This window comes from Oryza glaberrima, chromosome 1 (genome assembly GCF_000147395.1).
Source record: "Oryza glaberrima chromosome 1, OglaRS2, whole genome shotgun sequence".
Classification (NCBI taxonomy): domain Eukaryota; kingdom Viridiplantae; phylum Streptophyta; class Magnoliopsida; order Poales; family Poaceae; genus Oryza; species Oryza glaberrima.
The window spans coordinates 33,813,734-33,830,566 of record NC_068326.1 but is presented as its reverse complement, the minus strand read 5'-3'; the positions used below and the strand labels follow the sequence as shown (position 1 = coordinate 33,830,566).

Here is a 16,833-nt window from a genome sequence, read left to right as displayed (position 1 = left end):
TGTACACCAGAGAGGTGACCATTTTACATGAACCAGTGCCCCTCCACACCCATCCAAATATCACTTTGATCCGGGTGACTTGACTTCACACCAAAGGCTGGTAATCCTGGTGCAGATTTGTTTGTTTCTCCGTTGCACCATGCAGCAGTATCTCAGTAATGCACCCTCAAAAAAGGCTTCTGGAGCCGCCTAGATCTCATCCTCACCTGGCCCAAGCCGATACGCGTTTCATGCAAAAAAAACCAAACATGTCACGCGCTGCTGCCGCTCCGGCTACAAACCTACAACGACGCATTGCACGATGCACTAGCGAGCCAGCGAGAGTGAGTGGCGCACACTGAGAAGACACCACCACGCATTAGCAACAAAGATGGCCAATGCACGCATGCCTGCCTTCTTGCCTGCTCGGCTGCTCGATCAGTACCTCGCCTCATCTGTGGTTAGCGATCTCGCTACGTATGCTTTGCAAGTTGCAAGCTGCATTCGATCGGGGCGCAGCAATGCCAATGCCGACGGCCACATACCATGATAGTATCAGCAATGGCGAGTGTGTACATACACGCCACCAGCTCCGGCCACTACCATCGCCTGTCCCCCTCTTGTCTGCCTCTGGGGGATCCCGATGCTGCCATGGCCTAGACCATGGATCATTGCTTGCACTCACCGGACAACAACATGTCACCTCCACTGCATGCCCTGGCTGGCCACTGCCACCTCTAGTTGTATACTCCAAATCTTTCTACTACCTGGGTCGTCTTTGGGTAGCACCAATAGTGGCTGGTAGGGTATACCGCTACGCCAAAGTAGTAGTAAAGTGACGAGATCGATACGTGCCCAAACACGAAAACTAAACCAGCTGCTAGCTCGTTGTTGGCTCCACCACAGGTAGGGCGCCGGGCGATGGACGCACGGCCGGCCAGTCATCAGGTTGCATCAGGCCGGTGGCTGTGCTCGTTTTAGGGTGCACCGGCGCACCAAAGCAGGGGGAGATAGGCCACTCCACGATCCCCTGCCTCTCGTATCCGCCGGCGATAATCCGGCGGCCATCATGGCAGGGCCGCCGTGCTGGCTGGTGTGTGTGTCGGCCCATCCTTCTTTACAGATCGCGGTGAAGATTTACTGATACGTGTGCGTTACATGTGTTGCGCATCATTGGCTAAGGGCACGTACAACGGTGTTTATTAGTGGTCTCTCTCTATTGACATGCAAGTAAATTTGGTGACATGGAGAAAAGAGAAAAGAGTATGGTTGTTATGCATGACAACCGCTCAGAGTCGACTTTTAGCATTTACTAGAGCAAATTTTGTTGCATGGTGGTGAAAGAAAGGAAATAAAAGTAAGAAAAGGTATTTTGATACATTAATGATTAGAGACCATATTGTCTCTAACTATTGTAGGATGCTAGTCTCTAAATAACGTAGAGCTCATATCCGACTCTACCTTTGTACATGTCCTAATTAGCAACTGGGCAGCGCGAAAACGCATTTCCTATCAATCCACGAGGCGATTTGTCTTGGAGAAAAGAGGAGGAATGAAGAAAATGAAAGGAAATTAGTGACTGGTAGAAGAATGTGCCGAATATTGTGTCATCGTCGACGAGAAAAACTCCAAATATTCGCAACAAAAGAGAGTTCGATCTCCTAATTATTAACGTCTCGCTTGATGTGGAAGTTGTCATCCGTGGGAAAACTGGAAAGGTTGAAAACACTGTTTTTGCACGGAAGAAAATAATTTGCAAAAGCTGATGGATGTTTGTTTGCCTGCTGCCACGCCTGGATAACAATAGTGGTTATCATATAACGTCCCGAATCCTCCAAGGTATCTGATCCCTGCAGCTGATTGAGAAAATATGTATGCCCACTGAAGTCTGAACTCTGAAGCTGTGAAGCAACGCAGTTCAGCGTGTAGCCCAAATCGAGTACACTTGGATCATCTCTTCGCACGGTACCTTCGTCTTAAAATAAGTGCAGCAGTAAAAATCCATGTCCAACGTTTGACCGTCCGTCTTATTTGAAAAATTTATGAATTTTTTTAAAAAAATAGTCACACAAAAAAGTACTATTCATATTTTATCATCTAATAAAAAATAAAATAATAATCATAAAAAATTTTCACATAAGACGAACGGTTAAACGTTGGAGATGAATAGTGTAAAACTGCACTTATTTTGGGACGGACAGACTATATGTCAAGAGTGGGGGATACATGCCATGGCCTGTGTACAGCCAAGTAGCAGCAGGATTTGATTGAGGGGAGTGAGATATATCCTGCCATGAGAACCAACCCCCAGGAAGCAAGAGCTAATGGGGATCCAAATGAAGTGACAGTGATCGGGGCCGATGTATAGAGGAGCCTTGGGACTTGGTGTTTGGTATGACAGCAGCCTAATTTTGACATTTAACAGCCGCTGTCAATTCAATCACAAAATTAACGGAGAATGTTTTGAGCTTTTGGTGCAAGAATGGGTGTGGCCCCAGTTTTTTGTTCTCCCTTTACCAAGAGCCTCTTCTTAGCGGTTGACAACACTAACTGGGCCGTCTTATCTGACTCACATTGTGGCCTGTTTGTTGGAGTACTAGCACAGTAGCACCAGTTCGGCGATGTCATGATGTCAGCGATTGATGCAGTAAAATGATTCATACGCGTGACTCATATTGCTTGTTTTCCTCTTATTCTTTTCACTGCAGCCATCAGGTTCAGTCTTCATCTACCAACAAGACCAGTACTAGTCTTTAAGCCGTTCCAGTGGGAAAAGATTCCAAAAGAGGATGTGTCAATTTTTCTGTTAGAGCAAGTCCCAATCTTTAGCTTAAAAGTGCGCCTCGCCAAAAGATACAAGGACATCTGGGGCCATGATGATCGGCTCAGAAATATACTCCAACTCACTAATTGGGATGTTATATCGCTTCTTAGTTAAGAAATGACCTAGTCATGTACTACAACTACTCCTGAAGAACGACTGTTAATCAAGTAATTTCACTCCAGACAAGGTTCAGCATGTTCTCAATTAGAAGAATTAGGCTAGATTTGGCCTACTAATATTATTATCAGTCCTGGTACTTTGGACTGATCTAGGCATGCCATCTTAAGGGAGACCAATAATCACACCCCGAATCTTTTGACTAACAAACTACTCACGGATAAACCTATAGTATAATCAAGGGTTTGAACACAATCTCAGACGCATCTGTGGACTGCCCTAATTGCAAATGACTATACCTAACAGGTGTGCTGGACTGAGAATAATTACAAAAGAGTAGGAACTGTTGTAGAAATCGTACTAGCAGCAGTAGTGTACCAAAAGCAAGAACCAAAAAAATGGTGTGGTTTTGAGTGTTTGGACTCCAGGGTTTCAGCGTCCTTTTTCCAGGTACCCAATGATGGTGCCGGTAGAGAAACGGGGTAGTATCAGGTCAGTCAGCTTAGGGGACACCTGCCCATGATGCACACGGCTCCAAAGGGCAAGCACCAACCTAGCACTAATCATCAAATGGCATAGGTCCGGGCTTGCAGATGCAGGCTGATGAGCTCTCCACGCTGAATTGCCCTGGACCCAACCATGCATGAGTCGCTAGGCGGTAGGCGCGATTTGATCGAGTCATGGACGGGTAAGACGAAGACGAGAACGAAATTCCAAGCGCCCTGGATGGAGTTTCGGTATGATTAAACAGAGCAAAATCTGCCGGATTAGAAGGATCGAATTAATACAGGATAAAGGGCCCATCGGTGGATAAGGTTTCCCCCGACCGTAGCTCGGGCTCACCTTCCAGCTTTCCGATCGAGCGGCTCAAACGCAACTGGCGCCTGACGTGAAAGCAGCAGCCAGCCAGGACAGTTCAGAGGAGAGGAGAGGAGGAGGATCCGTTTCACGTGTGGCATGGGGTCCCTGACAGAGCCCCTGCATCCATGCGCCCGCTGCGCTGCGCGCGTGGACAAACATTCGTGTGGTGTGGTGGGAGCGCCCGGTTCCCTCGTGCCGTTCACGCGGGCGCCACCCGCCCATGCCGCGCGCAACAGCGACCGACGGCTTCGCGCGCCGATCGGGTGGGTGGTGGCATCGAATCCCGCTCACCAATCCAGTGGTTTTCGCTGTGGACGCGCTATTCCGCGATGGCTTCGCTTGCGCGCGCGAGCCGAGCCGCGCCGCGCCCACGCCACGCCGGGCCCAAGAAGCGCTGGCCGCATGGGCGCTGGGATCGCGAGGTCGCCACCAACCATACGCCGCGACGGCGAGGCTGCGCGTGCAAATGCATTGCCGCTACTAACTGGCATGGGGAACTCGGGAGCCATGCCACTGTGCCCGTGGAAGCAAGCGTACAAATCTCGAAAAACTAGTACGAAGTACGTAGCAACGTGCCAAACAAGTGATCGGGCGTTCGAGCCAATCATGACGGGCATGATTATGGTAGAGTTTGTCAAGGATAGTGGCCGATTCTGCTGCTGAACCATCGCATTCGCGGTTTGCTACTAATAATAAGCTAAGCTGTGCTCTCGATCTTTGTTCTTCGGTGTAGTATAACGCGCACGGTGCTTAAAGAAACGTTCGTTCTGGTGTGGTGCGCCACTCAGCCTCGGTAAACAAATGTGTGGCATTTTGACCTTTGAGTTTTTTGGATATTTTTCACCGGGCCTTTTTTGCAAAAGGAGGAGAGATCATGCCATCAGGGGCCTCCGTGCATTTTTTTTAAGTTTTGGAAAACCTGGAAAAGGCTGGTGGTTCAAAAGCAAAGCTTTGTCCTTTTGGAAAAGCAACAACCATCCACTTCGCTGCGTTGTGAAGAAGAGTTTTTGCTACTCGTAGCATTTTTTTTTTCTTCCAGCTATGTACTCTAGTGGGGTTCAAGATCTGTATTGCGAGAGGGTAAGATATGATACTGTATTTCTGTAGCTGGGGATCAATCAGGATCACAGTGGCCGTCATCTCCAATTGAAGGCGCCGTACCACGTCAAGCTCGACTAGGCGGAATCAAATGAATGAATCTAGCTGGTGATCATGGCGGTGATGATGGTCTCGGCCAATCCAATCCGGTGGTGGGCCTCTTTGGAACTTGCGACACTGCGTCCTGATGAAATGGACTGGCCGCATCTATTGCTTTCCCCATCCACGCCCAACTTAAACTAGCGCACCTGTGGCTTCTTCTATTGGCTACTAGTATTTCCTTTTCGTCTGTGCAAATTTCACACTAATATCTAGTCCGTCGGTCCCAAAATAAACCAATCTCATACGAGTTATAAACTCGTATATCGCATCCTGTACGAGGTTAATTTATTTTGGGACAGAGTAAGTATATCTTATAATATATCTAAAAATTAGAACGGAGGTAATATATTTTATGACTTAAGTTAAAGACACCGATTGTTATGACTTATATTATATGACATAATCATAGGTTTTATGGCTTATCTTTTTCATAAAACCTTCACCCTTAGTAAATCCCAATTAATTCCAACACATCTGGTACAATATTTTTTTTAATAGTGAAGACTAAAACTAATAGCCTTAATCAAGTAATTAATAATTTAAAAAATATACTTGTCTTATATTTTGAATTTTTTTTTAAAAAAAACCATCTTCAATGGGGTCTTGTAAAACTATACAGCAATAATATATGGATTATGTGTCATCGGTTACAATACTAAAGTTTTATGCTACTTTTATGGGTTTTTCATAATTTCTTTCCGCCCAAGAATATAAAGCACATATAATACGAGGACTTCTCAATCTACATGCTCATCTCAAGTAATTACAACCATCTCTAACCTTAATATAAGCACATCTAAGTTCAAAGCTTGTTCTAAAATACGAAGACTTCTCAATGTACTTGCTCATTCCAAGCCATTACAACCATCCGTACCTCAATTTTAATCTCCTAATAAAAACTTTAGATGTACATCTCATATCCTTTATATTCTAAATCAATCTATTATCCTTATCCTCTATATTCTATTTCTCTCTCCTTCTTGTTACCTATCCCAAGTCTATTTTAATCTCCTTCTTGCTATAGTGTTAGAGAATGCCCTAATTGGCCTACCGAGTCTAGGACAAATCGATACGCGTTCACCCTGATTGGGTCCCTCGGAGTGCTCGTTCGGCATCATCTTCCTTCTCGTGGCAGCGCGTCTCTGGGTGCTGCTGTAGTTTGCACATAACGTGCTTAAGGTGTGGCGGCGTGATTCAGCATCAATAGTACTTATATTCTTGGTCTTGGACGAGGAAGTATTGTTTTGTGTTATGAAATTTGAGAATTTTGCATGTGCCACTAAAAAAACTAGCTTCATTAGAATGCCATCATTTAAATAGGCTTTGCCAGAAATGCCACAATTAAACAGGTGGTTGTTTGCTTCGTGAACGGAATTACCCTCAAATATTCTTCTTCCTCTCTCCAACGCTAGAAGAGGCCACCACCGGCCGCATCATGCTCTGGTTGCGTCGACGGCAGCGACACTCGATCTTGCTAGCCCATAGCTCGTGTTCTTCTAGGTCGTGTTCATGTTGTTCTCCTTGCCTTGCGTACTTCTCGCGTTTGTATGAATGGCGGAAGAGCTCGTCAGCGGTCACCATGCTCCATCGCCGCCGTTAACTGCTCGCCACTGCGCACACTGATTCTTGGACCACGAGAAATTTCAAAAACCCTACTTCCTCCTCCCGATCTCCTCCATTCCACCAAACAGATCGCCTACTCCTGAACCCTAGCCACCTTTTTTACCAGATCATCATGGTGGCGAGAATGGAGGTGGCATCGGAGACGCTTGACACCCTTGCAAAATGGTTCACGCAGTTGCTCTCTCCCGACGCATCGCACGCTGTGTGCCTGTGTCACTGAGTAGAGCATCGAGTCCCCCAAGTGCTCCCCGGGTTTGTGCTCCGCCGCCATTGGCTAAGTTCTCCCCGGAGGCCCGAACGGTGACGGTGCCAACCACATCCCGACCTCTAACTATGTAGGGATGACCGGAGGGAAGTATGGTCCTCCAGGCACAGGGAAATGGGAGACCACCCCGCCCCTCGTCCAAGAGTAGCTCTCTGAGGCCCTTGGCACCGCCATGACCTGGAGTGAGCATGGCCAAAGGCCAGAGCTAGGATCTTCCGATGTTATAGTAAGGGTGAAAACGGGGCGGTATTTCTCGTCGCCTGTCCGGCCACATTATTTCGGGATAAATTTGGGTACCCGAGACTTTTCAGGGACATCAGATCCGAGTACGGGTCTTTTTGGTGGATATAGGATTGGGTTCGGAAACGTAGTATCTGACGGATACGAATTATCCGGTAAAAAAAATCCTGGTATTACCCGGATAAATATACGGATACTACCCGTATTATGTTTTTGCAAGGCACCTTTTGGTACTATGTATTGGTTCTACTATGAGGTACTATTGTTATGATGAATTGGTGATAACTTAAATGATGTTTATTAGTCTATGCCCCTGTGGTCCTGAATGATGCCTACTGATAGCTTGTATGGGATGATATACTGATATTGTGACTCAACTGTGAGATATATTGTGCTTAATGACCTAATATTCTCAACTGTATGTCATATATAAAATGATTTTCAATTGTGAGGTATTGCACCCTATTTATTTCCTAAGGTCCTAATGGCATAATATAATCGTATTGTGGATATATGAAATTATTGAATGGTTATTGTCTATGTGATATATAAGATTGTTGCTTCAACTTGATATCTGAATAAATATTCATAACCGATAGTGTACATATCCATTTTGGTACGTATTCGTTCCGTATTTTTGCCCGACATTATCCGAGTTTGTATCTGTACTCAGCACTATCCGTGTCTGAATCGATTCCGATTATAAAATGTGGGTTAGGATATGGGAAGGGTGAGATCCGACCGAACTCGACCCGTTTTCACTCCTATGTTATAGGGAGGATGAAGAAGATCCAAAGATAATGTCGTCCACGTTGGTATTCTAGCAAACAACCTCTGTTTGACCATGATATTTTATCAAAACTAAGTGATGGTATTCTAGTGAAACAATTTTTTTACTCATATATGCAAATTTCTCTCTGAAATTCATTGGGACATTTTCTAGAAAAAAAAAATCTGTGGAAGAACTCTTGCTGACTGAGTTTGGTACAGTGATTCGTCTTGTGAGGAGAGGAGGGGGGGGCCATGCCATCCTACTCTTGTAATAGCCCATCAACTGTAATTGCGATCGTACTATAACATTGTCGTATATAGTACAGCATTGTCCAAAACTCACCCGTCCCTTGGATACCTACATCTACATCGTCAATGTCCAGGTAAAATCGATCACAAAAACCCAAACTTGCACACATCACGTATAGCCCGGTCGACATTCGCCAGCTCTGTCCTCTTCTCTAGTTCTCACCCCACCACCGTTCTATCACAGTACGTCATCGTTGGCCTGTAGAAAGCGCCGGTGCTGACGTCTCCACTACAAGGGCTCTGGCAAAGCTACGAACAGCTATAGATCATGGGCGAATATACTCCAATGATATTTATTTCTTTATAATTTTTTCTTCATTAATATGGTAAGAATTGGGGTTATAGCAATAAATAAGGCATCAGCTACACAATCTGTTCACCACCTATTCACCCAACTTTGACATCCTTGTATGCTTGTGTTGTTTTGGCTATTGGATTAATTGTTTTGTTAGTTTCATGTACGGTAATCTTGCAAGCACTAACATCCCACATCAAACGTACGGGGGCGTGATCTTAAGTACTTCTACATACGTGTTACTATCCACTGATAATATTTCACAGTTGTATTTACCAGATGGTATAATATGTTTTGCTATAAATACACGAATGAATAAATGTATGATAAATATCATAAAAATGATAGATAAATATATGTTAAAATATTATGAAATGATGGGGCTGTTCAGATTGATAATATTTTCAACCATACCCTTTTTTTTACAAAGTTAAATAAAAATGTCTATATTTAGTTTGTTGCCAAATTTGGTAAATACATAATAATGCCAAAATTTGGTAAGGTTTATTTTGGTTACAATATGAACAGACCTGATAATTTAATATGCTTATATGTTGAGCCCTATAACATACTGTTGATAGAAAACACGAGGCCTGAGAGATCTGCTTAACTCCAGTGCAGGTCCAAAGCTCGCCTTCGAATGTATGAGCGTGCCAGTTGATTTGATCCTGTAATCAACAAGAAATAGAGACATAATTCGTGGTTAAATCTATAAATGATAGCCGATCGGCTAGGTACCGATGACGTATCATTTATCTTTTAGCCGATTTCATATATGAATCGATCGGCGGTTATAAATAGGTGGTAAGGAACTAAATCTATTTGATCGGCTGTAGATATTAACGATATATAGTTCTTATATTAATATATACTTAAATCAAGTGATTGGGATAGATCGGTCACCATGCTGAGACAGTATAAATCACTTAGATCGAAATATATATTAATAACAGGATTATATATGTTTATAGCATAGCCGATCAGATAGATCTAGCGTGTATCGGCTAATATTCCGATACTACTATTAATAACAGGATTATATATGTTTATAGCATAGCCGATCAGATAGATCTAGCGTGTATCGGCTAATATTCCGATACTACTCTATATCAAGATATTAAAACAGGTATAATGTATTAAACAGAAGCTTAATATATTTAGATTGCGACGATATCTTGACACAAAGGACGGATTTAACATGTCATTGAAGCATATAGATCGAATATGGTTAAATCAAATAAGATCGGCTGAAACTCCGATACTACCTTAATCGGCAACCAGAGTACAGCCTAGAGATTGATATTCTAATCACGACTTAATAGATCAAACTCAACTGATGTAGCATTAAGTATGAAAAGAAGAACAATATCTAGACAATCAAGCCGCTGGATGTTTTATAAAGTGGTAGATATCTTATATAATCTAAGACAACGTCGCTATTTAATCTAATCGGCTGCCTTCTATCAACAGATGTTAACCGATTGTAGGTTAGATGATGATATTGCCAAAGATTATATAAGATATATGATAACTTGACGAATTATATAGACAAGATTAGAGTGTCATAAAGATGTAAGCACTGATCCCGAGAACACAAGCCGTCATAACAAGTTTTACCTCTTGTTGAAGATCGAAACCGATGCAGCTCAACCCGAAAGCAAGAACTCGTCGAAGTAAAACTAAAGCAAAAAGGTGGCGATGCGCCGAAATTGTATTGAATGTGTGTGTTAAAAATTACATAGGGCTCGGGGTCTATTTATACCCGAGAATTACAAGATATGTCTATACCGAACACGACCACTATCTCTAACAAACTCTAAGATACCATAAGTCTTTGCGACAGACTTTTGCCCAAACATATCTCTAAGGAAGTTACATAAAACATCCTAATTAATAGATACAATTGCCTTCTCATGACTCTATCCATGTGCGGCAATCATCTTGAAGCACCTCAATTCAACCCAATGTCATACACCAGATTATACTGTCAGAATCGGCTACATCGGCTCACCTAGTCCGACTCAGACCCAGCCGATCCTAATCGTAGCCGATCTGGATTTCAGCCGATTCTTGCTCTGTTCTCAGATCAATCTCCGCCTTCGACTCCACCTTGATCTAATCTCCTTTTCTGATAATGATATTACCAAATTTGGTCGTTAACACATACTAACACAGCATCTATGACTTGTTATGTGTATAAACTTTAAAATACAATAATTGCTAGTTAATGATCATGTGAGTTTATATTATAAGCTTTAGAATATAATGGGTCTATCTTATATATATAATGGAGTATAGATTAATACTCACGCTTAGCCACATCAAGAGAATTGTTTTAGCTGATTGAGGAGCCTATCAAATATCAGCCTTGTCTTTGTAGTATTAGGCCCTGAACAACATTGTCTTTCTGTTGCAGTGTTGTTCTTCTATTTGTCTATTTGATAATGTTTCTAAACCGCCATCAAACCTAAGCTACTATTTAGATTGCATTTGCTTATTACTATTATTAGCATGACATAATTTCCTTCTGAAATAGCAACGAAATCCAATTTTTAATGTTTATAGTTGCTCAGAAACAACACACGAGGTGTCATCTATTGCTTTATTTCATCTCGATGAAAAAAAAACTCAACTTTTTAGAGTTATATTGAATTTTAAATGACATGCACAACATAATTTATTTTTAATAATATGTTGCAACACATGGGTACTTGGCTAGTATCCACTCGATCCGTCACTGTCGAAGAAAAACATAGGTGCATTTTAACTCGGTCCGATACAAATGTGTGCATATCCTTGCAACCTCCTTGCCCAGGTAAGCCAACCTATAGTTTTTGCAGGGAAAAGGAGAGAAGAAAATGTGCCCAAGAAAGAGCCCACAGAAGCCCAATTGTCAATAGCACTTCCAGGCCCATTTATATAGCCAGCCTAAGTAACAGAATTATTTTTTCCAGGTCTGAGATAAAACTGCATACAGAACAAATAAAGTGCTTCGAGCCTTGTAGCTTGATTATAAATAAAGTGAAATTATACATAACCTTTGGTAAAGTAAAAGAGAGAGAGAGAGAGAGGTCTGCATTACAGATCTCAACCGTCATAAATTATCTTTTATGTCAATGGATTAAATCATAATCAATGTAGACTGTGTTGAAGGAAAATAAGACTAGGGGGAAAAATCAGAACTACAATCAACTACCTTTCAGAATTACAAATACAGTTAGGAATCTTTCAGAAGAACTGTAAGAAAAACAATCATAACTCATCCCGCATGTACAGTTTTCTCAGCAAAGGGTTTCGCCATAAATCATAAATATTGATAAACATTGAGGACGGGGTCAAAATTTACGTTGGTTTGATCCAATAGAATGCAAAATCCTGAAACAAGGAAAAAGATCTAAGTATAGTTCATAAAGTTGTAGTAGTCTCGATGCTTGAGAAAGTGACTGGTACAGTATGAAATGTTTTTTTGGGTAACATGCTGCAGTATGAAAGTGACTGGTACAGTAATAGAGATAGAATTTCACCTGAACTTTTGGGCATTATTGCTTTTGATTTGCTGGCACTTGGTATAAGATACAATGCAAACTGTGTATAGACGTCGTTGCTGAATTGAGTGACTAACTAAAATTTTTGTTGCTCCAAACATTTCTGAAAGAACCGGTTACCCTGTAGTATGAATTAGGCTAATGAGTACATCTGGAAACAAAACATACAATGATGCGAAGAATTTACAATAGTCAGAACCACTTTATCCATACCTTAAATGCAAAAGTGATATCTGAACTGTCAATTTGAAGCATCACTCTCCTGAGCTTATCTTCTTTGGATTGCCCAAGCTTCATGAATCCCTACAATGTAAATTCCATAAATACTTGATATGTTTTGAATTTCATTCCATTTCTTTGGATTGGCCTTACTTCATGTTTGCATACCTGATCACTCAAAACCATGCACATGTTTGAAAATTCAAGCATTCCAACTGCTGGGACTTGGGTTGATCTACAAATTTCTATGTATGATTTATTGAGCTGCAAAAGGGCATTAAAATAGATTGGTTAGAATATTACAACATGTGGCTAACGAGCGTGATCTATCAGAATGTCTGTGAATAAATATTGAATATTACCTCTCCTAGAGTCGTTGCCTTTTTCTTGCAATGATGAAAAGTATTTGCCAATGCACACAATACCATCTGCGGAATGTCATTCGAGGAAAATGAATACAGCAAATTTGGAAAAAGAATCGAGGGGAACAGGAGATGGTAAATCTGAATTTACCTGCTGATGTTGGGGAAGACAGAGAATGCTATCTACTACAGGTGACTTGAAAGCCTTTGACAAAGCAATGTCCATGTGGTCAAATGTCACCTGTAATACTTATATTAGACAACAGGACACTGGAACAGGAAAGTAAATTACTGATCTTGTGAAAGAAATACAATGTGGCAATGTTTCATCATCCAAACAAAAGGTAAATTTATTTTGGCGACCAGCGTTAGATCCAGGCAACTAAAAGCATGAAATACACTGTCAATCGCTTGTTTAATAGTACAACAGTCATGCACATACAAATTTCTGTTTGGTGGTAAGTACTACACTAGAATCATGTTCTAGTGGTCTACCGACTACCGGCCAGAAGAAGTCAGGCAAAGAGACACAGATGGACCCAACCGCAAGGAAGCTTTACAGTTGAAGCAACTACTGTGAACTTGACTTACATCAATGTAGACATGAACAAAGGTGATTTCCTTTACAGGAACCACTTTGTTGGTTATACATGTTACCTATCAAAAGATGATTTCCCTCAAAAGAAAAAAAAAGCTATCAAAAGACGGCATGACTTACAAGTCCAAATTCTTGATCAGAAGACTCTTGTAACCTTGCTTCAAAAACCTCTACAGCGCTCCTGGAATAAATAAAAATTAAGTTATGGACTGGCTTACCTTATGATGGAACAACATGTTAGTGCAAAAACGTAATAGTTGTCACTGCAAGAGAAGTGGGTTACCTGCAAACACCAAGAGCTTTTCTCATGTCTCCAGAGGCTGCAGCGACTTTCTGGTATAAGAATATTAAGCAAACATTGTTAATAAGTGAACACGTCAATTTCATGCTAACTGCACCATGATGTTCTCCTTAACAAAAAAAATACCTATGCTGCCTTGTGAACTGACATATTTCAAAATGAACTAGCTACAAATGAGTACTTGGGTAGTAACTGGACTTACCCTAGCACAAAATTCAAGGGCCAGTGGTTCAAAAACATCATACTCGAGAACCTATGTGTAGTATCACAAAAGGTAAGCAACCTATTTAAGTCAAGTAATTGAACACAGATGTGCACGAGCCACAGTTGGTCACATGATAAACGAATTACCTTCAGCCTATGCTTAATTATGTCAGATATTTGATCCTTGGAATAAGCACGGAAAGTCACAACAAGTGGTTTGCCTGTAAATTAGTGTTATAATGCCAAAGACATGTTAATTTCTTTCATACAATTTATGTTAACACTTTTCTTGCTAGTATTTGGTAAATGCTTACAATTTAAGGACTCAAGCTTTGGAAGAAACCGATCCGCTAGGTCTATAGCATTTGCAATACCTGAAAAAATAGCACCAATTGTCGATTGGCAAAACAGTATTTTGATATTAACATAATTACAAAAGTACAAGAAGCATCCTTTGACATCCAACCTATCAGTATGCATCTTGAGAATTGGTAAGTCGTAAGCATGAAAAGATCATGTAGCACAGCCCGGTCTCTTGTTATTAAGTAGTCCATCTCATCCACAACGACCAACCTACAGAGGAGCAGTAATATGAAAATTGTGATGCCAGGAACTAAATGGCACGAAAAAGGCCAGGTTGTGAGGATGGGTACTGGGCTCAAGCAGTCCTTACAACATCCTTCTTGGGGCTGATTCCTTGTGGGAAAACATGGTTTGAAGTTGCTGAAGTGGTGACAGTTTGCAGGTTGCCTTCTTCCGAGTCTGAAACTTCGCAAGTATCTGCATCAAGAACTTGTCAGTGCCTGTCAGCATTGCATAGATATATCGAGTCAATAATTAGGCAACAGTAAATACCTTACTAAAAATTTCATGCGTCTTTGCTAGGCTTGTACAATTGATCGATAAGGCATCAGGTGTCTCCATTCCGGTCTACGAGGACAAACAACTATATCAACAACTACACACTCCTATTTCAGGAATCTTACAGAACCATGGGAAATTGAATTTACCTCGTCTGCCCAACGCGCCACGCTCTCCTTAACCTTGTTAATCGACAAGGTCTTCCCTGTACCAGGGCACCCGCACACATACAGGCTCCCTGCACGCTCCTGCTCCACGCAACCCTTGCAGAACTCAAGCACGCGACTCTGCTCATCATCTCGGCAGACCAATCCGCAAGAGGGCACCGTAGCCACGTGAAGCGCCTCCTTGACCACCTGCATCTGAGCGGGATCTGCAGAACAGATGAATTCTTTCGTCAGATCCCAATCAGAACTCTGAGCCCTACTGAAATGGGATTCTGGAGACTTGCCTCGAGGATTCCACTTGGGCTTCTCGGCCGCGACGAAGTCGCCGTAAAGCCGCTTCCTAGATGACCTGGGCGACGCCGAGAGCAGCTTCGGGGTGCCAACCTGCAAGATCGAGCAATTGCTCCTCATTGCAACAGAATACCAGGTAATATGCAGCAGCAGCAGCAGCACGCCAGCATCTGCATAGTCCTGCACTAGAGATCGAGGGGAGGTGGGGGACTTACGATTCCGACATTGGGGGATTTGTGGGGGGATGTGAACTGAGACGCGTCGGGTGACCCTGCGGCTCGGCGAGGGCTCGTGAGGCGCCGCTTGGCGCTTCGTGGGGTGGCGATTGCCGTCGGCGAGGCCGTGCCCGCCGTTGACGCGCTCGCTGTGGCGCTGCGAAGCGTCGGCATCGAGAGAGAGAGAGAGAGAGAGAGAGAGAGACTGTGGGATCGGAGGCGGGAGAGATTTGGGAGGGAAATTGGGGAGGAATTGTTTGTGGGGGATGGGGCGAGAGGTGGGCGACAAGAAAAAGGGCGCGGTGGTGGAGAGTGGCGCGAGAGCCAAGCCCGCCAAAGGGTTTCCCACCCTCGCGCGGGAACGACACGAAAGTGTGAAAGGGCGCGTTGAAAATTTTGGGGACCGCTTAATGCTTCGCGGGTATGGGTCCCCCGGAAGCGCATCGTCTGCCGTCGTAACTATAACGGCACGTCTGCCGTCGTAACTATAACGGCACGGCCATGCCGTTGGCAAATCCTGATCGTTCCTTTTCTTTGGACGATTAGGATTTAGAAGGATCCAAATACCAGGCCTGCAAGTCCATTTCAGCCCACTAACCAATCGGCTGGTGCGGCAATATAGGCGTTGCAACCTTCTAACGCGAGAGAAATGGCGCGCGGCAAGCAGATAACTTGGCGCCAATTTCACCCATTCATTTTAGAGGATAGAAACCTATAGAAATCAGTTTTCACCTTTCTCTCCAAAGGGTCTGATGCCATCTCTTGATCGAGAGTTTCAAGAGGCCAAAGTATATGCAAGCAAGATCTGAGTTAAAGAAATGTCTTCACTGGATAATTCTGAAGATCGAGGTACACCAACAACAACAGAGACTCCAAATAAGTAAGTCATATTATCATCTTCATCTGTAATACATATAATTAGTTCTCCTATGATTAAAACAATATTACAATTGATTGAAGCAATGAGATTGAGGGAGATCAGACGCTAGTACGAAAGCAATCGCTGCAAGAAAAACCTGCTCCTTCTGAGTCATCAAACTTGTGAGTGCCATATCAGGATCTGATTCATAGTTCCATATGTACCATCTAAATCCAGTCCGACCATTTCATTTCATATCTTACATTAATCATGTTTGGTAAAATAAGAAGCGATGCCATGTTTTGCAGCACAAATAACACACCTTCTTGGATACCTCGAATAGGCATGAATTTTAGTTGTGCTGATGAGGCTTGGAACTTTTGGGTATTCTATGGAGGTCAAGTAGGATTCAATGCTAGGAAGAAGTATGAGAACACAAGTAAAATTGACAAGGTAGTTACATCATGTAGATTTGTATGTTCCAATCAGGGCTACCGAGCACAGGACAAGAGAGATCACTTGACAAAACTTCCCCGAGCTGAGACAAGAACAGGTTGTGATGCCCGAATGGGAATTACCTTAGATAGGGATTCTGGTCTTTACACCTTGCATGATTTATCTATTGAACACAACCACATGCTCCAACTACCAGAGACAAGTCATCTAATGTCTTCACAACGGAAGATTTCTAAAGCACAAGCTACTGAAATTGAATTGGCCGATGATT

General features: G+C 42.7%; 1 protein-coding gene across 2 annotated transcripts; it reads right to left on the bottom strand.

The window, feature by feature from the left end:
- Positions 1 to 10,630: 10,630 nt before the first annotated feature.
- On the bottom strand, positions 10,631 to 15,706 carry LOC127765349 (cell division control protein 6 homolog). 2 transcript variants are annotated; one of them, XM_052290232.1, is made up of 17 exons: positions 15,248 to 15,671; positions 15,026 to 15,125; positions 14,724 to 14,947; positions 14,569 to 14,643; positions 14,387 to 14,493; positions 14,180 to 14,286; positions 14,028 to 14,087; positions 13,861 to 13,934; positions 13,712 to 13,762; positions 13,492 to 13,541; positions 13,329 to 13,389; positions 12,762 to 12,851; positions 12,611 to 12,676; positions 12,417 to 12,512; positions 12,243 to 12,332; positions 12,009 to 12,150; positions 10,631 to 11,859 (listed from the first exon to the last, which is right to left on the bottom strand). In XM_052290232.1, exons 1-16 carry the CDS (start codon positions 15,419 to 15,421, stop codon positions 12,106 to 12,108), a joined length of 1,470 nt encoding a protein of 489 aa, XP_052146192.1. In that variant the 5' UTR covers positions 15,422 to 15,671; the 3' UTR covers positions 10,631 to 11,859; positions 12,009 to 12,105. The 2 variants fall into 2 exon arrangements, with proteins under 2 accessions (XP_052146192.1, XP_052146185.1); XM_052290225.1 differs by having other exon boundaries at positions 14,724 to 15,125; positions 15,248 to 15,706.
- Between the last annotated feature and the right edge of the window lie 1,127 nt (positions 15,707 to 16,833).

What these genes read in the sequence shown, in the direction of transcription:
- LOC127765349 (XM_052290225.1), bottom strand. Translation starts at nt 15,691, where the DNA reads ATGCGCTTCCGGGGGACCCATACCCGCGAAGCATTAAGCGGTCCCCAA. An exon ending in CTCAAGATGCATACTGATAG is followed by an intron (nt 14,088 to 14,179) that starts GTTGGATGTCAA and finishes CTATTTTTTCAG; the next exon opens with GTATTGCAAATGCTATAGAC. An exon ending in CTGATCAAGAATTTGGACTT is followed by an intron (nt 12,852 to 13,328) that starts GTAAGTCATGCC and finishes TAAGTATTACAG; the next exon opens with GTGACATTTGACCACATGGA.